This window comes from Anas acuta, chromosome 17 (genome assembly GCF_963932015.1).
Source record: "Anas acuta chromosome 17, bAnaAcu1.1, whole genome shotgun sequence".
NCBI lineage: Eukaryota > Metazoa > Chordata > Aves > Anseriformes > Anatidae > Anas > Anas acuta.
In genome coordinates this window covers 10,210,803-10,235,216 of record NC_088995.1, presented here as the reverse complement: position 1 = coordinate 10,235,216, position 24,414 = coordinate 10,210,803, and the positions used below count along the sequence as shown (strand labels likewise).

General features: G+C 42.3%; 3 protein-coding genes across 5 annotated transcripts in view; 2 read left to right on the top strand and 1 right to left on the bottom strand.

Annotated features, from left to right (window-relative positions):
* Positions 1-27: 27 nt before the first annotated feature.
* On the top strand, positions 28-1,770 carry C17H22orf39 (chromosome 17 C22orf39 homolog). Of its 2 annotated transcripts, none has more exons than XM_068654276.1 (4): positions 28-103; positions 186-353; positions 458-600; positions 1,717-1,770. In XM_068654276.1, exons 1-3 carry the CDS (start codon positions 80-82, stop codon positions 581-583), a joined length of 318 nt encoding a protein of 105 aa, XP_068510377.1. In that variant the 5' UTR covers positions 28-79; the 3' UTR covers positions 584-600; positions 1,717-1,770. The 2 variants fall into 2 exon arrangements, with proteins under 2 accessions (XP_068510377.1, XP_068510378.1); XM_068654277.1 differs by having other exon boundaries at positions 832-1,770.
* Positions 760-4,471, bottom strand: MRPL40 (mitochondrial ribosomal protein L40). The gene is made up of 4 exons (XM_068654275.1): positions 4,298-4,471; positions 3,745-3,828; positions 2,434-2,589; positions 760-2,068 (listed from the first exon to the last, which is right to left on the bottom strand). Exons 1-4 carry the CDS (start codon positions 4,357-4,359, stop codon positions 1,759-1,761), a joined length of 612 nt encoding a protein of 203 aa, XP_068510376.1. The 5' UTR covers positions 4,360-4,471; the 3' UTR covers positions 760-1,758.
* A 94-nt stretch (positions 4,472-4,565) lies between these two features.
* The window catches only part of HIRA (histone cell cycle regulator), a 33,850-nt gene continuing 14,001 nt past the window's right edge, over positions 4,566-24,414 (top strand). For both annotated transcript variants that reach the window (XM_068654270.1, XM_068654269.1), the window contains exons 1-12: positions 4,566-4,969; positions 12,509-12,571; positions 13,212-13,322; positions 14,088-14,178; positions 14,639-14,733; positions 15,447-15,542; positions 16,736-16,896; positions 17,803-17,970; positions 18,483-18,596; positions 20,295-20,365; positions 23,477-23,582; positions 24,026-24,250. In XM_068654270.1, coding sequence (XP_068510371.1) covers positions 4,933-4,969; positions 12,509-12,571; positions 13,212-13,322; positions 14,088-14,178; positions 14,639-14,733; positions 15,447-15,542; positions 16,736-16,896; positions 17,803-17,970; positions 18,483-18,596; positions 20,295-20,365; positions 23,477-23,582; positions 24,026-24,250 — 1,338 coding nt within the window. In that variant the 5' untranslated portion in view covers positions 4,566-4,932. The remainder of the gene's footprint in view (positions 4,970-12,508; positions 12,572-13,211; positions 13,323-14,087; positions 14,179-14,638; positions 14,734-15,446; positions 15,543-16,735; positions 16,897-17,802; positions 17,971-18,482; positions 18,597-20,294; positions 20,366-23,476; positions 23,583-24,025; positions 24,251-24,414) is intronic.

Sequence of the window (24,414 nt, the reverse complement as noted above, 5' to 3'; positions counted from 1 at the left end):
GCGGCCCGGGGGGCGGGGCGGGGCGGGGCGGTCACGGGCCCGAGCGGGGGCGGGGCGGAGACGAGTCGGGGGGAGCAGCATGGCCGGCGGCGGCAGCTGGAGGGTGAGCGGGACCGGGGGGGGACCGGGGGGCACCGGGGGGGGGCTGGGCCGGTCCCGGCTGACTCCCCCCGGTCCCCCCGCAGCCGCCGCGGTCGTGCGAGGATTACTGGTGGGAGTGGCGGCACTGCCGCGGGCTGCGCCACGCCTTCCACCACTACTACGCGCACGGGCAGCTGCCGGCCTGCGCCCGCTGGCGGGACGATTACACCGCCTGCCGCGCCTGGGAGAGCGCCCGCGCCGCCGCCGCGCAGGTACCGCCCGGCACCGGGCCCCCCCCGCCGAACTGCCGGGTGTCCTCCTCCGTGGGGGGTCAGAGGGCGCAGCGCGGTGCCGCTGCTCTTTGTGCCTCTTGCAGGAAGCGCTGTGCAAGAGCGAAAGAGCCCGCGTGGAGGAGAAGCAGAAATATGCCCCGGTGTGGACCTTCAGGAAGAGCCCGCCGCCAGACTGGTACCTGCCGCTCGAGCAGGACAGCCCCAAGTGATGCGGCAGCTTCGCCAGGTTTGGGCCTTGTGTGCCATACACTGCTCATCTGTCCTGCTTTTTAATTTTAACCTGCATTTCATCAAAATCACACAGCTGTAGCTCTCCCCGTATAGCTGTCCACCAGTACTTTAGCACTCACTCAAAAATACTTAAAGGTTATTTAAACACCCGCTGTTGTTTTTTTTTTTATTTTTTTTACAAGTGAGGTGTTTGATTTTAGTATTTTACTACTGTCTTACGCTTCAGGATCTCATCTCAGCAACACAGCAGGAAACTCTTAAGTTAGCAGCTCCTCTTCCCCAGCACAGCTGGTGTTACACACTGTTGGAACATCTGGGCCTGCCACATGGGAAAATAAAACCAAGCTGGGACTCCTCCCTGCCAGTTCAGGACACAGCCGCTGGCATTTAAAAGGCTCTACCCAGATTCAGTACTGTGGTTCTGAAGAGTTTCAGACACAGTGGGACAATGTTGCAGACCCTGAAACATGCCTGTTGTTGGGGAACTGCTCTCGAACAATAAAGCTTGTGTTCTTTTTAAATATGGCTATGGCAGTATTCAAATTACTACAGAAATAAAGGTTCAAATGACCGAAGTGAGATCTGGTTTTAGGGAAAATACTATTAGAGACTTAATGCACTCTTTACAAGGACATAATAATAATAATAAAGAAGCTAATTTTTGCTTTGGCAAGGTACATTTTCCATCAGTTTCCCCTCTATTATATTATATGCAAAACCACTGAAATTTGAAGCAGAGAAAGGCTGTAAACAGTCCGCTACTGCCACCCTGCTAGTAGCCTCTGTTGTGATGACATTCTTTCCTCGTGCTAGTCTTTGTAGTTATGGTTTGTGTAGAACAAAAATGGTGCTGCTCAGGAGCACAAGGAAAGATGAGATACAAGGCCAGAAAGAGAAAACAGTGAAATACTTGTTTGCCTTGGTCTAATATGGCATAAATTTAAAGTAGATTAGCTCTGTTGAATGTTTTATTCCATATGTTGCCCGTTTAAAAACAACACCAGCAGACACTTCACGGATATTCTGATCCATGTTTTTTTCACCATCGCATACCTACAATGTTTTAATTTGCAGAAGGAATTAATTCTCATTCCGTTCTTTCCTTTTTCAGTTGGCTGAGCAGCTTATGCTGGATGAACAATAAACTCTTCTGTCACTGTGTGTACACTTTGGTGATATCGATGCATTTTCCTTCGGGAGGATCGTACCCAGGAAGTGGTGGGGTATAATTAGGTCCATCTCTCTCAAAGGGGAAAAGCCCCTCGTCTCGTCTGATCGCTGCCTGATAGAGCTCTTCAGATTCAAGGCGCAGTTCCTTTAGTGCCTCTTGTTGGGCTTCTACAAGGCTCCGAATTGCTTGCTTTTCTGCCCTGTCTTGGCTCTGCTTATACGCAGACCACTTTTTCATAAGTAAAACTCTTCTTTCTGTCTCCTCAAATGACAAAGGGGGAAGACTTCGCACCCTGTTGAAGAGTAAACATAGTATTCATAGTATTGTAATAGAGAAATGGCCTGCAACTGCACCCTGAAAAGCAAATTACCAAAACCAGCAAACAAACAAAATAATATGTTTTTAAAACATAATACGTTTCTTTCCTGCAATGTCTGTCTTGGAAGTTTTCCAAGGCCTTTCCAACAGGACATTCACACGACTATTTTTTCAGTATTTTTAGCAGGAGCAAATACAAATTGCTTTCTACATTGTTGTCTTAGCAGAAGTCAGTAACATTTGATATAAAGGCTGGCACTATACTGCAGATTTGCAGAGAAAGATATTAGAAGCGTGTTTGCACTACAAATGCAAGCTCACACTGACAGCGTTAGTTACCTGCTGTTATCCGAGAACTTAAGTGGTGTTTCAAAATCCTCAATTGGAATCAATTCTGGGGCAGCTTTTTCCAACTTTTTGATCTTCTTTTTCATACGATCCTTCTGGGCTTGCTCTCTCCTTACATCCACCTTCTTTTTTTTCTTTGGCTGTGCTCTGGTGACATAAATAATTACATGAGCAGAAGAAGATGCTCTGTCACTGCATTCAACACAAGCAACTTTCATATCCACTTCACCATCTGAAGAACTGTTCCTTCCCAGAGCTTTACTTGGTTCTTAATAGAAATTTTAGCTTTATTCAGGTAATATAATTTCTATGAGACAGTCATATGTCCTGTGAGATATTCTGCAAACAGACCTGTACCAGCCTAAGAAGAGCAAGCTCAAGGGTTGTTCTAGAAATCAGAATGCCTTAGGAAGTTCCAGAAAAGTAGAACTGGAATTGGTTCCAACTAGCTCACAGTGCAGCAGGGCACACAACACATTTACAAATATTCCTGCTATCTCACATTAAAGAAGGCTGAGAGGGTGGTTGTACACATCCTTTTAAAATTTCCACCTTTGGAACCAAACTGAGGACACAGGTATTTCTCTACTGCTGTACGTAACACAGAAACCCCCTATGTGCAAGGTAACACATGCCACGCTCCACAAACACAGACGTGTGGGTTATTGTTCCTGCTTTGCAGATCGGAACTCTGAGGTACTATGTTTATAGGGTGGCCAGTAATTTATTCTGTGCCACTGCACGAACCAGCTCTGGAATGCAGAAATGCCCAGTTCCCAGTTCGGTGTTCAGCTGTCTAACACAGGCCACGTTATCTCCACAACACTACAAGCCTGCGGATGCACAAATAACCTTTGGAGTGTGAAATGGTCTCTCTGAGGGTAGCAGCTCGCTAGAAGGCTTTTAAACCTAATTGCATCAGAACAAAACACCAATACCAAAATGCAATGTACATTGATGTGGGCTGTCTAGCACAGCACCTTATAATCAAGTATTTTCGGTTCAGCTGGGCTTTCTTTTCCAATGCTGCTCAAAAGGGAGTTTTGGAGCACAGCTTGAATCTGAACATCTCCACCTGTGTTCTGTCATTGAAGAAGCAAATACAGCTACCCACATGCATAAAGCAATAATTGTTATATAGGCTACCATTAGGCCACTCTCGAGAGGCCACCAGCTCTAACTACTACATATAATATCTTAAGTGCAAACATCCATATTTAAAAAATAATTTGGACTTGGAAATATTTACATTCCCCTAAGGATGCAAGCAATTCTGTGCAACTCAGCAATAGCTGCACTCACCTCATGGGGAGGGATGCCCTGAACGCCAGCAGGGAGGTCTCCCAGTGACTTCCTCGAAGCTGCACTGTCTGGGGCAGCCAGCAACTAAAGGAGAAAAAGAAACGTAAAGAAAGCATGAGGAGAAGCTTAATTTGGTCACGTTAATTGAAACCATAAGAGATGCTTGTTAGTTGTAGGCTCAAATAATGAATTTCTAGTCCCCTACTACTAATTTCACTACAGTACATAGCATCAGCACAGAAATGACAATGTTAAGCGCTTCAGTGAGGTAACTAAACCCCAAATCTGCGCTTTTTAGTGCTGAGACCGCGCAGGGCACCGTGAGGTGAAACAAAAATTCATTTTATGCCTACGAGCGGCTTTAACTAATCTCGAGCTCAGGCAACGGCCCGAGCCCAGCCCAACCCCAGAAGCCCGGCCGCGGGGGGGGCGGCGCAGCCCCGGGACACCGAGGGGACCCCGAGGGAGCCCCGAGGGAGCCCCGGGGGAGCCAGGCCCGGCCCGGGCGCAGCGGCTCCGTCCCCGAGGCCGGGGGGATGCGGCCGGGCCCTACCTGAGCGCGGCGCTGCCGGGCGCTGCCCAGGCCCGGCGGAGCCCCCGCACCGCCGCCTGCATGGCTCCGGCCCCGCTCCCGCTCCCGGTTCCGCTCCTCCCGTGCGCTCCCGCGGCCTCACGCTCCGCCCCCCGCCGCGGCCGCTCCTCCGGGGCTCGCCGCGCTCCTCCCGCAGCCCCGTGCCCGGCAGGGGGCGCCCGCCCCGCCCCGCCCGGTCCCTCCCCGTCCCTCCCCGAGGGCGGAGCGGCGGCGAGCGGCGTCGGGCGCGCGTGAGGAACGGCGCGGCTGGGCTCGGGGGCCGCTGTTTCCCGCCGGGCCGCTTAGGCGGTTGCCAAGGCGCCGAGTTCCGGCGTTGCCGGGAGCCGCCGGGAGCCGAGCGGGGGATGCGGCCGGGCGGCGGCGGCTGCGGCACGGGCGGCGCCGGGGCATGGAGCGGCGCTGAGGCGGCGCCGGCCGGCGGCGGCGGCGGGGCCGGGCAGAGCGGGCAGAGCGGCGCGGGGCCGCGGCGGTGAGCGGCCGGCCGCTGGGAGCTCCGCACCGCGCCGCTCCGCCGCTCGGTCGGCCGAGGCAGCCCGGGGGGAGCCGCCCTGGGGTCCCGGGGGCAGAGGCCGGCGGGGGGCTCCGGGAGGGAGACAATGAAGCTCCTGAAGCCGACCTGGGTCAACCACAATGGTGAGGGGCGGCGGGGGCAGGTGGCGAGGGGCAGGTGCTGGGGGGGGGGGGTGGGGGGAGCCCCGGGAGGCCGTTGCAGGGCGGTGGGGGGGGGATTTGGGGGGGATTGAGGGGGTGTGGGGGGCCTGGGGGGGCAGCGGGTGGCTGCTGCGGCGGGACGGGGCCGCCCCGTGGTGCCGAGGAGCCGGGCAGCCAAAAGCGAAAGCCTCGAAGATGGCCGAAGGGCTCCTGCCGCCGCCGTGCGGGACGGGGCCCCCCCCCCGGTGCTGAGCTCCGGTCCCTGAGAGCCTCCGGGGCGCGGGGGGGGCCCGGCTGCAGCCCCGGGGGGGTCCCGGGGGTGCGGGGAGGCGGGAGGCTGGGGGTGAGGGGCTGGTGCTGGCAGGGCTGTGGCTGCCTCCGTGGGGTGCCCGGTGCGAGGCAGGCGGCGGTACAGCTCGCACGGCTTGGGGAGGAGCTCCCGAGGAGGTCCTGGTTCAGCAGGGAGGAGAAATCCCGTGTGAGGGGCTCGCTTCTCTTCGTGCAAGTTTTATCCTCGGGTTCACACGCACAGCTCCAGCTCAGTGCCTGGTTTTACATCATGGCAAATGTCAGTGGCACGGCTCAGGCGGCCGATTCATATCTAGCATAAGGCTGAGCAGGAGGCCAGCTTATCCAAGCTGCAGAAACGTGCTTTGAGTCAAAAACCATAGGTGCAACTCTACAGCTGGCCCTGCATGCTTTATTGTCTTCGTGATCGTGCTGCAGGTTTAAGAATCATAACTTCAGCCTAAAGTTGAAATTTCCATGCATCTTTACTTGCACTACTCCCCATGGGCCATAACGAACCTGGCCTTTTAATGGAAAGCAGTGGGGGACTGGAAAAAAGTGGAAGTGCTTTCTCTGAAGTGTTCCTTACATTTTTACTTGGTTAATCTAAATGAACGCAACACTTGCATCTTGATCTTTGGCTGCTTGTCTGCAGGCTGTCCCCTGTCTCTCTGGAGCCTGGTTATGAGCATCTGGATAAAACCTTTGGCCTAAGTCTTTGCAGATCACAGCTTAGTAGACCTATAACTTCTCTCCTTACTTCTTTAATGTGTGTACCTTTTAGTAGGTATGTGTTTGAAGCGTATAGCAGTTTTCAGTATTCTGTTCACCAGCTTGTGAATTGTAGAAAAGCATCTTCTGCCAAGCAATTTGCAGCTAAGTTCCATTTATAAAGGCTCATGATACTTTCTTTTAATGGATAATGCTGTAGACAGGGCTGTGGTAGTCCCAGATCTTGTGTTTCTGCCACTGTCCTGCTGGGATGAGTTGGGGCAAGTTGCTTTGTTTTGTAGGTGATGAAACTATGACAGACATTCATCAGTGGCTTCATTTCTAAAATGCTTTAAGGTCTGCTAACACAGGACTACATAATATTCATGCCTTCTCACACGTGGGGCAAGGAGTGCAGAATAAAAAGGGTGAGTTTAGTCAGCCGATTTTAACATACCTGGGTTCCAGATCCTGCAGGGCTGGCTGCACAGAAGCTGTACCCATCGCTTTTCATGGGCCTACATGTTTGCTCTGATACTTCTCTAGGAACAGGGTCCATACTTATGCTGCAGACTCCTTGTTGGTAGCCCTTACTCTTTCTGTTTCCCCGCTGTCAGAAGAGGTTGCTTCACTGGTGTTGGTACAGGAGCAAGCGTCCAGATCACGAGTGGCTTCTCCGTGCGCGGGTTCATTGCTGCCATTCCTACCTCTTCTTCCCCCGACTCAGTTTTGGCATTTGTACGTTACTGAACTGGCAAGAACCAGTTTGATGATGCTCACAGGCATACAGTCTCTGTGAGATAGTTGACAACAGAAGTCGGTGTTGTAGCAAGTAAGTTCAATGCACCTGGGATTCTCATGCTTCTCAGCTGAGACACTGCATTTACTAGAAAAGCACTTTAGCACATTTCAGCTCTACTGGCTTTTGTCTTGGAGTTCTTAATGTTGCTTTGTGTGAGTACTTATTGGAAATAGTTCTTCTTCAAATGGATTTTCTGTAAGCTTTTCACACTATTAATGTGAGCTTATTGCATGAAATTCTAATTGTTGTGTTCATCTCCTCAGTGTTTCTTTGACTTGGAGCAGGAAAGAATATTGATAAGTGCAGTCTAAATGGGGGGGGGGAGGGCACAACTGTAAGGTGAAGGTCGTGTGGCTTGGTTCTCCTTCCATTCAGTACCGCTATCAAGATGCATCGCACATCTAACAGTTGGATGTACAGATTTGGCACACGGGTTTTTGAGGGCCCTGGTTTTTGATGACAACAAATGCTTAGCCCTACTGGAAAGGAAGTCCCATGCAGTTCCAGGAAACTCTCGCAAACCCTAAGGTGTTGTTGGTGTATAACAACTTGCAGAAATTGGAGCCTGCTTTTGTTTAAATACAGGCACAGAGTTTATTATCTCTTCAAGCTGTAATGGTGGAATGTAAATATTTAAATTGATATGTGAGTCATGGTGGATGTTGTATCTGAGACGGGCTGGAAGCAAAATAAATAGAAGCTCATTCATGTCGTGGTAAAAATTCACATGAAGTGGTCATTTTATTTTATTGATCACAGCCTGGAGTTAAAAACCAAACAAGTATATCATATGTGTTTAGGTTCTTAAAGCAAAGAATCCAACAAGGCATCTGTGCTGTCAGAAGGTGTTCTGGTTTTAACGGACCTGGTTTGCTTCCTCATGCAATGTGATGTTGGGAACTTCAATAACATCAACTAAACGTTTTAGAAACTATGACAAGAAGGAGGGGGAAAACATCTTAAAATACACTTAAAACTTAATGTTACTATTTAACCATCACTTATATTTTGTTTTGATCCTTAATTACTGGTGTGAAATTCAAAACTTCTTCGATTACAAGCATGGGACAGCATTCAGTCAGTTTTGAAGAGGGACCTGGTGCCTTGTGGTTCATTTCAGCAGGATCTAACAGCATAATCAGAAAAGGACATGGACCCGGGAAAGGAAGCAGTTGCTATTAAATAATGGCTCCTTCTTCGTTGCTCTGAGAAAATGAAGGAAATGAGGAAAAACTCCGTATCTGCGATCAATTTATAAACCACAAGTAGTATGGAACAAGTTTTATAGCTTTAACTTGTGACCATTATCCACCACTGTAAATGGCATTGCCTTGATAGCTGTGAAAGGGAGGAAAAGGCTCCCAGATAACGACTGCATCTTGTTGAATTTCTGTCTTGTAATCACGTAATCTTTCCTCTCTCTTCTTAAAATCATTTTAAATCTCTTCATTGATAAAACTGAAAACAAAAGCCTTGGCTTACTTGTGCTGACAGCCTAATGATTGTTGAACTTAACATCTGTATTTAAGGGATATAGAAAGGCATTAAGGTATTGAACAAACATTGATTTAAAAACATTACAGAATTCCTTTTAGATATTAAAAGAAATGATATAAATTCGTAAGTGTAGCCTTACTAGCTATTCCCTTTTTCAAGACCACATAATCTAATTTAATCAAGACAAGCCCCATGCTTCTTGACAGCCAAGAAGCTGTGAGCACACGCAGCTCTGGGACAGGTTGCTGGAGGATTTTCCTTCCCAGGCCACTGCGTTTCAGCTCAGTGCCCCTTGCCAGTAACGTGGAAACTTTGAATTGCCACTGAGAACTCCACGTGTGTTTACCTAGTTCTGAACTCGTGAGTATGTCCGTACCAAAAGTGATGTGAAAATTCATGTGGTCTTTGAGCTAAATAGGAAACGGATTTGTTTGTGGCAGCGATGTGCTGCTTTCTGTAGTAAAGCTACAGCTTCTGCCTGGGGGTTAGCCACGGGGTCCAAGTTAGGTGCTGTCCAGCTTGGCTTATAGTACTGTGAGTCTCCTCACTTTCTGGTGCTGAAACACGTGGTGCTGCTGCCTGACAAATGGATGAGAATGATCCTTTTCACGCAGCTGGTAGAAGCTCAGGCTTCTGCATCCAGGAGCTTCTGTTCCCTGCGGACATCCAGAGGTGGCCGTTCGTGCTCACCCAGCAGAGCCGGGAGTGAAGTCCTGGTGCCCCATGGGCCTGCGCTGGTTCACCAGTGGTTGCTTTCCTCTCCGAGTTGCTCGTCACAGCTTAAGCTTATGCCTTCATCCACTTCTTAAAAGTTACAGCTGAACTGGATGAGCACACATGAAAGTGGTGTGGCCAAAAGCTGTGGGCTCCAAACGGTTGAGCAGTGCTTGTTTAGTTACGTTACCCCTCATCTCGAATCCAAAGCAGTTTGAAATAAAATCCAGATTGGGCTCTAAATAATATTTTGTCCATATCCAGACAATGTAATTATTCTGCTGTGCCAGTATGTGACATGGTCTTTTGCAGTTGGTGTTTGTATTTTGACTAATGCAAAATGTCTGTTAAGGAGAGGGCGTGACAGGCCAAGGCTGTGTGTAGATTTCCTGTATATGGAGAATGAAGCATCTTATTTGTAGGAACTATTGGGAAACCTGGAACTGCAGTTAGTAAGCTAATGTCTCTAGTGAGAAAAATTATGTAGGAGAACTGAAGGAGTCTTGTAGAGGTTGACCAGAACGACCAGCAGTGTGAAACAGCTTTTGTGCAGGGAATGGCCAGGTAGGCCTGGGCTCTTCAGGCCAGGAGCAGGAGGACTGAGCTGGAGATATAGTGAATGGGTGTGTAGCTGTGAGTGGCAGAAACGGGGTGAATGGCAAGTGATTTTTGGTTTACTTTTTTCCTGTACCAGAATTAAGGAGTGTTGAACTAACGGGCGTAGGTACAGGATTCGTGAGGCAGGTGGTTCTTCAGAGCCTGTGGTTGAGCTGTGGGTCTCCGTGTCGGGGGCTGTTGATGATGGTAATTATGGACCTGAGAAATGGCCTGGTGAATTTATAGAACAAAGGCACTGAATGCAGACATCCTGCCTCTGGTTCAAGAAGTGAAAGTTGCAAATTTCTGGAGCTTGAAGATTCCCCTGGGGAAGAAGCACCGTGTTCTTGCAGTTGTACAGATCCCTGGGGAGTACCTAGTGCTGGTTTCTGAACACAGAGTGCTGGTCCAGAAGGACATTTTCCCTGATGTGGCTAATTTTAGGCTTTTATGGTGAATCTGTATCCAAGTTACCTCTGACTCTGAAAGTAAAGCAATTTGCTAAATATCGTCAGCCCCATTTGTGGATCTGTGCAGAAGCTTTCCCTAGAACAAAGAGCACGGCTGACGTTACTGCTTCTCAAGGATTGTGCTCCTGAGATAAGGCAGAAATCAGAGATACATGCTAGTTTTAAGACCCAGTAAAGGCAAAATAAAACTACGTTATGTCAGTAATTTCTGCGAAGCAACAGGTGCAATGACTTATTTCAGTTATTTAGAATGTGTAGCATATCTGTTTTGCATGATTAATGAGAAGCTGATGTGTCTGTCAGACATGTAACAGTGCATGCTTTGGTCACCGCTGCTGTTTAATGCAGGCTTTTGGGAAGGGGAGAGTGGTAGAATCAGAGCAGATCAGGGAAGAAAGGGTAGAGAGGCAAGCAAGATGTTATATCTGTCTATACATAATTATATTTACTAGAACAAGTCTTCATGTATGAGACAGCTGCATCTGTTAAACCAATTTTAAATGCACTATTGTTTAACTACGAACCGCCTAAACTCTGAAGCCTCGTTCATAGGTGCTGTGTTGCCTCTGGAAGTCATAGTTGTGCTTATCAATGTCCCTGTACTGGAGGTGGTTGTTCACACTGACCTGCTGGGGAACAGTTTCCTGTTTCTGTGAATTATCTGTAGGCAAAATGAGTCAGGTCAGTACCTGGCTAAAGACCTTAAATACCTTTGATAAAGGGCTCACTGGAGGGAGCACTGTATTCTCATGTCTGATGGTAGACCTGAGAGTGTAGTAACTTCTTGCTTAAGATTGTTGACAGATCAAAAAGCTAACCTCTTCCACCTGTAAGGTCTACAGAATGACCCATTTCCATGTCAGTGTGTTAAACTAGTTTGAATGATGCACCGGTTTAATTTAAGTGACCTTCTACATCTTGGGTAGGGCAAAACATTTGCTTCCTGCCTGTGCTTCTCAAAGTGTCCAGCTTAGCCATGTATGCTACATTCAAGTCAGCAGAATAAAAGATAGATTCAAACTCAACAGTCTGAAGAAAAAACACAGCTAAATCTCAGTTTGTGTTTTATGTGGTTTAAAGGACTTGGAAGGAATGCAAGTTGAGTGCCATCTTACTCTAGTTAAGGTCTTTGCTTGGCTGCCTGTAAAAAATTTAAGGGGAATCACATGTCAGTGTTGCAATACAAATCCAAATTAAATAAATCTTAAAACAAGTCAACACAGAGAAAATACACGAAGCAGAATATGTATCTCTTGAAAGAAGTAAGAAATACTGGGTATTGGGACAAGGGTTTTGTTAGCAGATTAATGTCAAGGAATACAAATGATACAGTCGCAGCATCAAACCACTGGTTGGGTGATCTGGATAAATTCTACAGTTTTATCATTTATGTCCAAACATATGAAGATACGATCCAAGAATTTACATCCATGGGAAATTTACACCAAAGTAGTGTTGGTGTGTGGGTGCTTGTTCTTTTGGCTGTTAGGACAAATTGTCTTCTCTTATACTGACGTGTGTGTGGTCTTGCTTCCAGAAGCATTCTGGTTTGTAAATGGTCAGACTGGTGCCAGAAGTTATTTGAATGTGGAAATCATGTGTTCCCTCAAATAATCCTTGGTATTAGCTTTTTGGTATCATTGAAAGACAGTAAGTTTACTTCTGCCTTCTCCCTTTTCTTTCTGCAAATGTTGAAAGAACAGTGAGCACGTAGGAGAGGGTATAGGATCTGGTGGTCAGAGCAGAATAAGCTGAGAGCAAGGGTTGTCTGGTTTCCAAAGCTGTTCCCCAGCTCTGTTGGCTATTTCTTAGGGCTTAAGTTTTTATAGAATTATTGGTTTTCTTCTGAAAGAAGTCCCATCTAGAGAACCGGAGGTTTGAAGAGTAGTATTGGAGTTAGTCTTCCTTTTTCTATATGGAAGCTATAAAGTTAAAAGTTAGGCTTTGCATAGACACATTTTGTAACAACAGAATTTTAATTTGAGATGGATAATTATGTGACAAACACATGTGGTCTGTGATTGGAGAGGATTTGGGGGAAAAAAAAATAACCAGAAACCAAAACAAAACTTTATTCAGGTCGTCAGATAATGAACTGTAGAAACCTGGAAGAAATTCCTTACTCGAATACAATTTTACTTTGTTGGCGCATGTATTGTGGTATTATTTTGCTTTGAGGCATTTGGCATATCGTTCTGGATTAAGTCTACTTGGTTATTTCTGGTTTCTTAGGGCTTGGTAACTTCCATATACGCTTTTAATAGGCTGTCGCTCTTGTCTGCAGGTTGCTTTCAACTCTTAATCAGCTGTATTTCTTACGACTATAGCTTTTGGAAGAAGAAGGTTATTCACTAAGCAGAAGACTTGTGGTTCCGTTGGCATTACTACATTCTTTTGGCTGTAAAACAATTCAGTATGTTCCTTCTTGTTCTCAAATTTCAGGAAAGCCAATATTTTCAGTGGACATTCACCCAGATGGGACCAAGTTTGCAACAGGAGGACAAGGTATATTGCATATATATACATAATGATAGAAGCCAGAATTTTGGGCTACAATGATCTTTACCTGCACAACACTTTAATCATTCTGTCCCTTTTAAAAACATATCGCTTAGATATCTGAAACACAGTTGATTATGTAAGTCATTAATATGTATTTAAAAATACTGTTTTTACTATAGAAGGAAGGGTTACATTTTTTGATCTGCTCATCCTCTTGGACATCTGTTGAGATAATGGCTGCAATAATTGAGTTGTGCTCATAATGGCCAAATTTATTTTTTTATTTGAAAAAGAACTGAATGTGAAGTTTGGCTTTGTGAACTGCTAAATAATAGAGCTATTGGGTCAAGAAAATCCAATTATACAAATGGAATAGCTCAAGAAATGTATGCAAAATTATTCAGTATTGCAATCCAAATAATGATTTTGTTGGCTACCGTAATTGCAATTTAGATTTTGAATGCATCTTCTCTCCTGTTAAATGCAATTTAACTATAAATAGTTCATTCTTACAGTTGGCATCGTTAAAGTTCCCATTGCAGTAGTGACAAAATCTGACTCTGTTCTGGAACAGATATTAAGTTGAAAAGCTCTTTTGCCTTTTGCGTGTATTTAAAAGGAGGGTCTTTTTGTTCACCTGTAGGCCAGGATTCTGGGAAAGTTGTGATCTGGAATATGGCTCCTGTCCTGAAAGAGGAAGATGAAAAGAATGAAAATATTCCCAAGATGCTTTGTCAGATGGACAATCATTTAGGTAACAGATCTGTTGTTGGCTTTTTTTTACTGACTGGTGGTAGTTTGCTAAAGCAATACATTTGTTTATAATTACAAAAAGCATGCCCTGTCCAGTGGTAAAGAATCAATAAAACACAGCAGAGGGGTCTCATATTTTGTATACATGTTTTTAGATATTGAGTAGAAAATCTTAAGATGTGGAAATATACACAGAAAAATACAGATACTGTTGGAAATCTCCCTGTAGACTTATTCCAGCAGTGACCACAAAGTAATAATGCACATTCTGAGAAACTGGTAAGCTCTGAAGGAAAGATCGAGAGAAGGAATAAATGTAAAGGAAACAACATATGAAGTATATCAATTATAGTTCTAAATTATTCTGGATTTTTTGCATATTATATGTAAAAGAAATGGTTACCTGAACAAGCTGTCCCTTTTTTTCTTCAAGATGCTTGTTTTCTTCCTTTCCTTTTTAATCCCACTTAATTTACTACAAGCAGTTTCTTTTCCTAGATTAATATTAATATTTCTCCTTTTGAACTGCTTTTGGTGAAGCTTTTTTAAATAATGAATAGTTTTTAAAACTAAGTTCTTCAACTGTTACTGACAGATAAGTACCAATTCATTTATCTAAAGCAGACAGAGTAACTGCTTTGAGAGGAAAAAGCACACCTAAATCCTAAACATCTCCTGCCTAGCTTTGCTTATTATAAATTCTGTACCCCAGTCTAGAACAACTTGTTCTCATTTTTCTTCTTACAAACTCTTTTCTACATTTCAGCTTGTGTGAACTGTGTGCGATGGTCAAACAATGGAGTTTACTTGGCTTCAGGGGGAGATGACAAATTGATTATGGTGTGGAAACGAGCCGCGTAAGCATGTTTCCTCCTTCTCAATTTTCTATTTTATTTCAAGTAAGTCACACTGTCTAGTCTGTTAGTGCGTATGGAGCTGAAACCTGTGGTATCACATCATTGATACTGGAGATTTAGTCTATTATCCTGTTTCTTGGGATGGAGAGTGTGTCTACCTGGGCAGTCACATTCCTGTCTAGTGGTTAAGACATTTTCTTCTGGCATTGAAGAAAACTTCGTGATGAAATTTGAAAAGTTAGCGTAAATACTAGCATTTTTTGCTGTTGGTGGGCATGATAAATTTTACTGAAGCTATTTTTTTTAATAACTGGAATTACTTTCTATGAAAAATATATTTTTTTTTCAGGAATAACTGAATATAAAATAAAATTGTACCGTACAGCTGATATTCTTTAGAAAGAAACCATGAAAAATATGATGTGGTTCTGTTGCTAACCATTGTTTCTATTTTAATTAGATATATTGGACCGAGCACTGTGTTTGGTTCTAGTAGCAAACTTACTAACGTTGAGCAGTGGAGGTGTGTATCAATTCTCAGAAGCCATTCAGGGGGTAAGTTGACAGATGCAGAATGAACATAATTTGAAATGTACACATTTTGAAAAACTATTTTACTATTGCGTTTTCATGCTCAAAACGTAAATTTAGTGGCAACAGTAAAAATCTAACAAAAATGTGATTTTTAATCAAAATGTCAATTTGGCAAGTAACTCCTGGCAAACTGTGTAATAGAATAATTATTAACTAAGGAATTTATATTTCACTATAATCTCTTGATAGGCAAAGATCAAGTTCTGTAAAACAGAATATTAGGATTAATTTAGAAAAAAATACTAAAGTGCAATGCAAAAGATGAATAAGCCAGGTAATTTCAAATGCATTTTCTGTTTGCTGATGTGAACTATGAATGAAATCAAGATTAAAAATCACTTTGGTCAGTCCAGGTATGTTGGAATATAGTGACTACATTACAGTATCTGTTACTTTTTCATTCAAAGCAAGGTGAAGTACTTTATACAGGCTTTAGTACTTCCTATAATCACTAAATACTGCATTCTGTCTTGGATGTGTGTGTCATTAAACATTATAAATTGGAGTGCATCAATTCCATTTTCCTACGTTCTTTCTTAGCTTCCACTCTACTGGTACTCAGAAATAGTCATTTCTCAGTGATGGAAAAGGTGTTGCCTCACAAGTTATTTAAAAAAAAAATAAAAAAATTGATTTTTTGATTACTGATGATGTTTTATATTGTTTCCAAACAGATGTCATGGATGTAGCATGGTCTCCACACGATGCCTGGTTGGCATCGTGTAGTGTGGATAACACTGTTGTCATCTGGAATGCTGTGAAATTTCCAGGTGAGAAATCTTGCATTTCAGATATGTGAGTATGTAATGCTTTGGAATAAATTATCCCCTCCATGGGTGTATGTCATGGACTGTGAAAATGTCTGTGTGACAATGGGTTGCCTGTCTTATGAGATTGATATGCTTGCAATATGGTGAGTCAGTCCCTGTTCCAAATTTGGTTGTTGGTGAGCATTGGATTCCATGCTGCTGTAGACAACAGTTACACTCAGATTATGCTCCTGATCTTACATGAAGGTCATTGTTACATGCACTTTCTTCTTTACCATCTCTTCAGTATCCCAAATATATACAACTTCAGCTTGATATTAAGTAACCAGCGTGGCCTTATGTAATGAGGAGGAAGAAGGAAGGGCTAGGGCAGCCTTAGCACCCTGTCACAGTAACAAAAGCTACTTACATTCTTGCATTTACATTTTACAGTGTTACATTTGATGGCCATTTTGCTTCTTCCATTGCTGCAGTGCTGGCAATTCACTAAGTCCCAAGGCCTCCAGCTGACCTGCAAAGGTCCGCAGCAGTTAAGGAACTTGTGCCTTTATTTGGCTGCTTCTTATCACATAACTTGATGCAAACTAAAACTCCTATTGGGTGTTGCTCAGACACTGCAGTTTATTTTAGGGTTGCTCCCAGTACTGATGCTGGAGGTTTTTATACTTTCAAGCTAACTGTGTAGCCAGTGCAGTGCTCGCAGCCTATTCTCTAACAGCCTGATAAGCAAGAGAATGGCTGAAAATAGGTTACCAGGTCTGCCAGGCTTGTGTGTCTCTTCAGTCACATCTTTGAAAAAGTTGAATATGTTGTGATAATCTTTGGGTACAGAGGAAAGGATGAATATTTAACTGAAGTTCCACCTAAACTGCTGCTTTCCATTGCTTGAACGTGCTATTCTAAACTGCCTGAGCTCTGCTAGTATTCTCTTCCTGTTTTGATGTATTTTTATAAAGAGTTTTGGACCCCTTCCTCTGTCAACAGTGTTCTTTACCTCTTTTTTATACAATTTAAGCTTAAGTATATGTTCCAGTTTTGTTGCTATGTTGTCATTTGTACATTAAAAGAGGTTATGTTCAATATACTGTTTAAACAAGATCTCATAAATCTCTTTAACAGTCTGTCCTAAAAGACATAATAGTAACCACACACTACTCTCTTTTTGTTGTCTTTTTTTTTGTCTGTGTGTACAGAAATTCTTGCCACTTTAAAGGGGCATTCTGGCTTGGTGAAAGGGCTGACCTGGGATCCCGTTGGAAAATATATTGCCTCTCAGGCTGACGATCGAAGTTTGAAGGTGTGGCGGACGATGGACTGGCAATTGGAAACTAGCATCACAAAACCATTTGATGAGGTACTTGAGAATGTTTTACCAAAGTAAATTCCTACAAAGTGAATGAAAATTGTAAGAGTAATTCCAATTCTGCAGAAGCATTAGTTAGTTTAACAGTGCCGAGTCAAATCAAACTATTTGACAGTAGATTCAAAAGAAGGGTGGGAGGGGAGCTACTTTCTCATACAACATATGATTAAATCAAGACTCTAGTTGCTACTGAATGATGTAGATGCCAAAGGTATACGTGGGTTGTGGAAACAAGTAAATTCCTGGAAATGTAGAAGTCATTCTGAGGAAGTATTGGCACACTGCATTCTTTTCGTTCTTGCATTCTTTTCTATGCGTTGTCTGTTGGCCACTACCAGAAAAAGGCAAATACTTAGGATAGGGATCTGGCACCCTAGCGCTGACTTATGTAATGACTTTAATCAGGAGGTCAAATTTATGAGGACAGAAGCTGGTGCTTAGTGAGTGGAGTGTTTTGCAGTGATCTTAAGGTATCGTGGTTAGTGCAATTAATTACTCTTAATAATAGACTGCAAATGCCTGAATATGTGTGATCTGATTTGAAACCTGAAGACTCATTGTTAGCAGTTTGTATGCTGCAGCCATGTCACTAACTAGAACTGTGATAAATACTGAGCGTGCTGTATGCAAAAAGACTTGCATTTCGTTTCTTCTAAAAATAGTTCTCTGGATTCCTTTTCCTCCTTTTGTTAGGGCTTCATAAGTTACATTATATCTCCTGTGTAAACATGTTTGATGTGCTGAGAAATGTACTGTCATTCTTTTATAGTCACAGAAGACTTAGTAATCATATATTTCCTAAATCTAAAATAAAAATAGTTTGCATTAAAAATATGTTGTATTTTTTTTGCCAGACATGCTTAAAGTTCTAGTATGTTTTTTGATTTATTTCATCAGTGTGGAGGGACAACACATGTGTTGCGTCTTAGCTGGTCACCTGATGGTCACTATCTTGTTTCTGCTCATGCCATGAATAATTCTGGACCTACTGCTCAGATCATCGAGAGAGATGGATGGAAAACCAACATGGATTTTGTAGGGCACCGGAAGGCAGTTACAGTAGTGGTGGGTGAATCATAATAATTTATCCCTAAAGTGAAACTTGTAAGATGTTTCTTCTGATAGTTGTATGCATAAGTGGGACAACAGATGGAGATAGGTGTCAAGGTTAGTAGAGCAAACACATGGTGGTGTGTAATAAATGTCAACTTTAATGCTGGAAACAATCAGCCTGCTCTTATGATATGAGAACTGCATGTAGATGAACAAGATGAGGGGAACACAGGAGCGTGTTAGAAATGCCAGACACCAACATCGTGAGCTGTTCAGTGACTTAGATTTATAGTGGGTTCCTGATCACTGGTGAAATTAATGTTCTTTGGCATTCCTGTTAAGGTATTCAAAATCTCGATTAAGAAAGCATATTGGGCTTTTGTCAGTGCTTTTATAGAGTCAGGTTAGGGACCTTGTTTCCATGAAATGTTTATCTTTTTCACTCTTAAATGGAAAGCTTGCTTTTAAAGCTGATCTACTGAAATTTGATTACTGTAATAAGATGTGGCATCTCACTTGTTCAGAAATTCAATCCAAAAATCTTCAAGAAGAAACAAAAGAATGGGAGCTCCACCAAGTCAAGTTGTCCCTACTGCTGTTGTGCTGTTGGTAGTAAGGATCGATCTCTTTCTGTCTGGGTAAGTGTCAGCTTTGACTAATGTGGTTATTTGGGTAACTTGACGGTTTAGCACAAAGGTCATGTGTACAGAATTAGGTCTTATGTTTAGATTCATGTTTAGTTTTTTACTCTCTGTTGTTAGAGATTTAAAATGGGGGAAAGGGAGTGGATAGTATTAATTCCTGAAATGAACTTACTATTCTAAAGCCAAGAGCAGATATGTTGCTGTGGTTAAGGGTTATGTGTTATCACAGCTAATAAACATAATCCAACCATATTTCCTTCCTATGTCTTTTACTTGTTCTCCATCTCCATGTTCTTCTTGTAAGAAAGATTCTAATATTATTCCATATTTAGCCCACCTACCCATTGATCACTCATAGTCTAGTTTTGTTTGTCTTGCTTTTATGGGTACAAAGAATACAGCAGGCATGGCACAGATCTTTCTGAGCGTATATATGGCTCCTCTTTGTGCTTTGTTCTGGCTTCAATCCCTGGCTTCTGCCTTTGCTATGGAAATTAATGTGAAAATGAATGAGTTTTTTTTTTAAAAACACTTTCAAGTTTTCAATATCTAGTTTGGGTTTTACTTTAAAAATGTAAACTAAAATTGTTATTCTGGCTGAGAGAAGGGTAGCTAGTCTCATGTTTATCAATGCAAGATGGGTTGTTTGGCAACTGCAAAGGACAGGGAATAAGTTTAACTGGTTATAAGGCTTTGTGATGAGAACGTGTGCCAGAACACACCAATTGCTAACTGCAGTCTACTATTTATAGATTCCAGTGTGATATTTATCCATCAATAGTTAAATGCATAACACTATATCTGTTTTTGGCAATGCTACTGGTGCATACCCAAATCAAAGTGTCACTCAGTATATTTTACTTTATATTTATACTATGATTTCATGTAGGGTGCCTGTCGAGGTTACACTAGGTATTTTAGACATGCGAAGTTATAGACAGTCATTACCCTGAAGAGCTCTAGGTATGTACACAATGCAGACCTATGATAAAACGAAATAGCTAAAAGAAATAACTGCTGATGATGGCATACTACTAATGAGCATGAAACATCTTAGATCATGTTGACTTGTAGTTCGTTTTGGTCGTACTACATACTATAGTTATCAAGTCCACTGGATTGACAGTATTGCACCTGATTTAGAACACGTTACAGGGAATTTTCATGTTCAGTTCTTTATTACTAAGCTGATCTATAAGTGTAGAGGAATCCTCTTTAAGAATAATTGTGTTAATTTTCCTTTGCTGTTGGCAGGCTTCACTTAACTTGGGTAAGCGGTCTGAATGAGGACGTGAAGCCTCATCTGGTTTTGTTTTTCCTCTTGTGCTGGCAGTTTGCAACATCCTTATCTCAATAAAGCTTAGAATAGAAGCTGTCTTTAGCATCTGTGGAATTACTTTTTGAGTGGTAGAAAGTTTGAGGACTGCAATATACAGGCAAAGTTGGTTAAGACCTCATGCTTCAGAAAGGAGGGAAGGATTGAGAGACAGCCATTCTTCTCCAGAGCTTTTCTGTGCTAGGAAGAGAAAGGCTAACCTGGCACTTCAGATGTCATGTCATCAAGCGTATAGCTATCTCTTGGCTTGTTCTTGTTTGGAGAATATTGTTAGACTCTGGGAAAGTATTAATGCAGTAATATTTGTGGTAACGTAGAACTTCTAAATTTCTGAGTGTTGTTTCTTCTATTTTAAGCTCACATGTCTGAAACGGCCATTAGTTGTCATACATGAACTGTTTGACAAGTCAATCATGGATATCTCCTGGTAAGTTTGTTTCTTAGAAAAGCCAGAATGTTATCATTAATTTTAGCTACAGATGTTAACTGGAAATTCACTGAAATAGTAGAGATTACATCTGTTGGAACGCACATGCTTGGTTCCTGAAGGGTTTGGTTCTTCTGCAGCATCTTTGGTAGTGTGACACTAGCTACTAGCATGTGATCACTTCAGACTATGTAACATTAGAGTTGGATGAAAACTAATGTGTTTAGGAAATAATGAAGTAAATTATCTGTGGAATGTTTTCCTACTTGTTAAGATTCTGCAAATTTTTTTCTGTAACATGTATTTTATAACATGTTGTGATGGACCTGATGAGCTTTACCTGTATTACATACATGAAAAATTATTGCACTATACAGTTATAACAAATTCAAGTGGACCTTGTAGGCCAATATTCCCTTGGAGAAAAAAGAAAATTCTTTTTCCCCCTGCCCACCTTAGGTCGACCCCTTTTGGTGGTGTAGCAGTGGCAGATCCTTTACTAGCTTTTTGAGTGTTACCCTGGCTGTGCTGGAACCAGCTCTTGCTGTCTGTTTCAGAACAAAAAAGTTGCAGCATTCAGGAGCATGGCCCCATTTCTGCTAGCAATAGAAGGAGGTGGTATGACCATAGTTGAGGGGGAGGCGAGGAGCAGGGATGGGAAGGTAGGCCAGGTTCCTTTGTTCACACTCCTCCTGCTATCGATGACATGAAGTATCAGGCTGTCAGTGACTGACTTCTGCCTTGCTTTTCCAATTTTATATCTTCTTGGTTCTCCTATCTCTCATAGCATTAGAGTTGCGATTTCCCTCTTCCATTTTCCCCAGGACTGCACTCCTTTCTCTCTCCAGAATAACTTCTCAAAGCCTGAGTGTTTGTGGTTTTTCTCCCTTTATTTAAAAAAAAAAAGAAAAAAAAGAAAAAAAAAAAAAAGATGATGAGTGGAGAAGTGGTTCCCAAGTAGTGGGGTCTGCCTCACTGTTGGAACTAATGAGCATCAAAGGCCTGGCCTTAGAAAGGCAGAAGTTAACAGTTCTCTATTTGCAGCAAGACTTGAGTAATAAGGAAGAAATAAACATGAGACTACTCAGTAAATGGTATTTAAGATAAAACTCTGCACCTATGCATCAGTGAAATTTACAGTATTGGGAGTTGTTTATGTGTGTGTATATATAATATATATATATATCTTTTTCATAATATAAACGCGGCTGATTACGTAGGTTGTTTTAGTTCTAGCATTTCCTGACTTTTGGAATTACACCTTTGTTAGCTATAACACTGTGTTCTTATGTTGTAATTTTTTAGGCTTGTAATTGTGTAACTTCTTGTTTTCTGTATGCCATGTGAATTTTGCTATGAAGCTCAGTGAAGCATGATCAAAATTTCAAAACCAAAACATTTTGCTTTCATTAATAAAGGCCAGTAAATGGAGTATTTCATGGGAACTGCTGTTGTTGTAGTACAATAGCTTTGAATAGCTTTGTTTTCCTGAAGTGTTTAATTTTTCATCTGCAAATTGCACATTTTCAATGGCATAAAGTCATTGGGAGTAATAGCTGGTTAACATTTTGCAATTTACGAGGAAATGGTTTTGTGGGATATTTGAGACAGACAAAGGTTCATCAGGAAGCTTGTTATTTTATATCCTGTTTACAAATCCAAATGTATGGCTAAAATGTCAATAATACGGAATGTTCCCAGAAACATGTTCCAGTCCTGTGCCCAATTCTAAAAACAGACTGATTGAATTCAGAGAAATCTGATACTGTTATTTTGTTATAGCTGTCTGGTTTCTAGTTGAGAGTTTTAGACTTGGATCTATTGTTATAATATCTGAGCACCATTATGTTTTCACGTAATAATTAGTAGGGTCCAGAGGTCAGTAGGAGCTCAGCAATTTTATCTGCTAGGTGAGCAGCGAACTCTAAACAAGACTTTATCATTTTTCTAATTTGGAATCACGTTGGTTAACCTAGTTACTCAGTGCTGAAGCTAACTTCTCTGAATGTGTGAAGAGTCCAGCCACAACAAAAAAGCTGTTTTCAAACACCTGTAGCCATGATGCAGATGCATGTAGTATATTTTTAAGCTTTGCTGGAATAGTTTGGACAGGACTAGATAGTTCTGCTTGCTTCCCTTTCATTTTCTATAACAAACCATCTGTAAACCACTATCTCACCGTCTCTGAGGTTTCTGAATGCAAGTTACTGGTCAAAACTTCTTTTTTTTCCAACGTGTAGTAATATGTTATAATGCCATTGGAGGGTTGCAATGCCATTAAGGCTACAGCTTTCTCCTCTCTTCCACCAAGATAGCCTTTGAGACCTCTGGAAGAGTGGTGCAGCATATCCCTACATACAAAAACGTGTGGAGTTTGCTTAAAAGCCCAAACAACAACAACAAAAAAAATCAAAAATACATTTTTACTGAGTGCAGTGATCTTAGGACTGCTCAAATGCACATTTTATTTTCTTTTTATTTGTCACTTCAGGTAGTGATGATAAGAAGAGCTCTTTAGCCAACATACATAGCTTCTCTCTTACAGTCTTCCCCTTTCTCCTTCCTATCTTGTTTATTTAGACTGTAAGCTCTTTATAGAAATAGACTATCTGTTATTTCCCATACATGATGAAGCTTCATCTTTTGTGGACCTCTTAAAAACACAACCCAAAACAGTAATTATAGGGCTTTAAAAAGGTGTATCAGTTTATGTGCTGAAGGCCCCTTCATGTAGTTCCGCTAGTAGACAAATTCTTTGTACGTCTTTTGAAGCAAGTCTATTTATAATTTGTTTTCATTGTTCATAGTGAATACTTCAGTTTATATTCTTGAACCCCTACAGAAAGCTTTCATGGTGCTGATTGTGCCATGGATAGGTGTATTGGTCTAAAGCTACCTTCCTGTGTTCGGTCTCTGATTTGCCTTCTTTTGAGTATCAGCACACAGACCCCTGCTGTCACCACCCTTTCTTCTTGCTGTCCCACTTTTTTGGTTTCATTGATATTTGCTGTGGTTTTTCATGCTAAGTGTTTATTGCAAAATTTATTGTATTGCCCCTTTGCATCAATGACAAAAGACAAAAGGACAAAAGTATATCTTTATTTCTTTCAGGACCCTTAATGGACTGGGTATCTTAGTGTGTTCCATGGATGGATCTGTGGCATTTTTAGACTTTTCCCAGGATGAGCTTGGAGATCCACTCAGTGAGGAGGAAAAGGTACGGTAAACACTCCAAAAATCTGTAATCATGTTTAATAGATATATTGATTCAATTAAAATATTCGAATATGTATAGAACTGTGCAGTGACTGATTTTCATATTGCAAAAAATATGTTGTCTAGTTTACAAAATCTTTAAGAAGAGAAGATAATTTATGATGTTAATTTCTGTTCTGGAAAGAAAGTCTATTTGGAAAACATTGACTTGCTTACACATCATTATACATTTCAAGTTATTATTTGAACAAGGAAACAAGGACTGGGTACTTCAATACACTTAAAAATTACTCTTTGATTTGTAAATATGCAAGCCTTTTTAAACTGCATTGCTGTTGGCTGTTTTTATGTGGTTTCTTGGCTTCAAGTGATGTTGTCAAAGTTAGTGATGTCACGTTGGCCATTGGAGTCAGTTGGTTTGTGGTGTGCTTCTAATGCCCACAGAGCAACATTCATCAGTCCACGTATGGCAAAAGCCTAGCTATTATGACTGAAGCTCAGTTGTCTACCACCATTATTGAGAATCCAGAGATGCTCAAGTATCAACAGAGACAGCAACAGCAGGCGGAGCAGAAAAACGCATCGATAAGGGACGCGTCTGGGGCTGCAACAGCAGCTCCGAAAGTGGCAAGCATGGTTAATGGAGAGAGTTTAGAGGACATTCGAAAGGTAGGTGTTTTCGGATAGTCACTTTGTAATGTCAAATGCTAAGTCAATAAATATCAAAATGCTTATAAAAGCAGCTTCAATATTCGTATTGAATGACATCTTTCAATACGTGAATGGTCCAGTTGATGTTACCAGGACTTGCTGAAAAATTAAGAGGCTTTTAA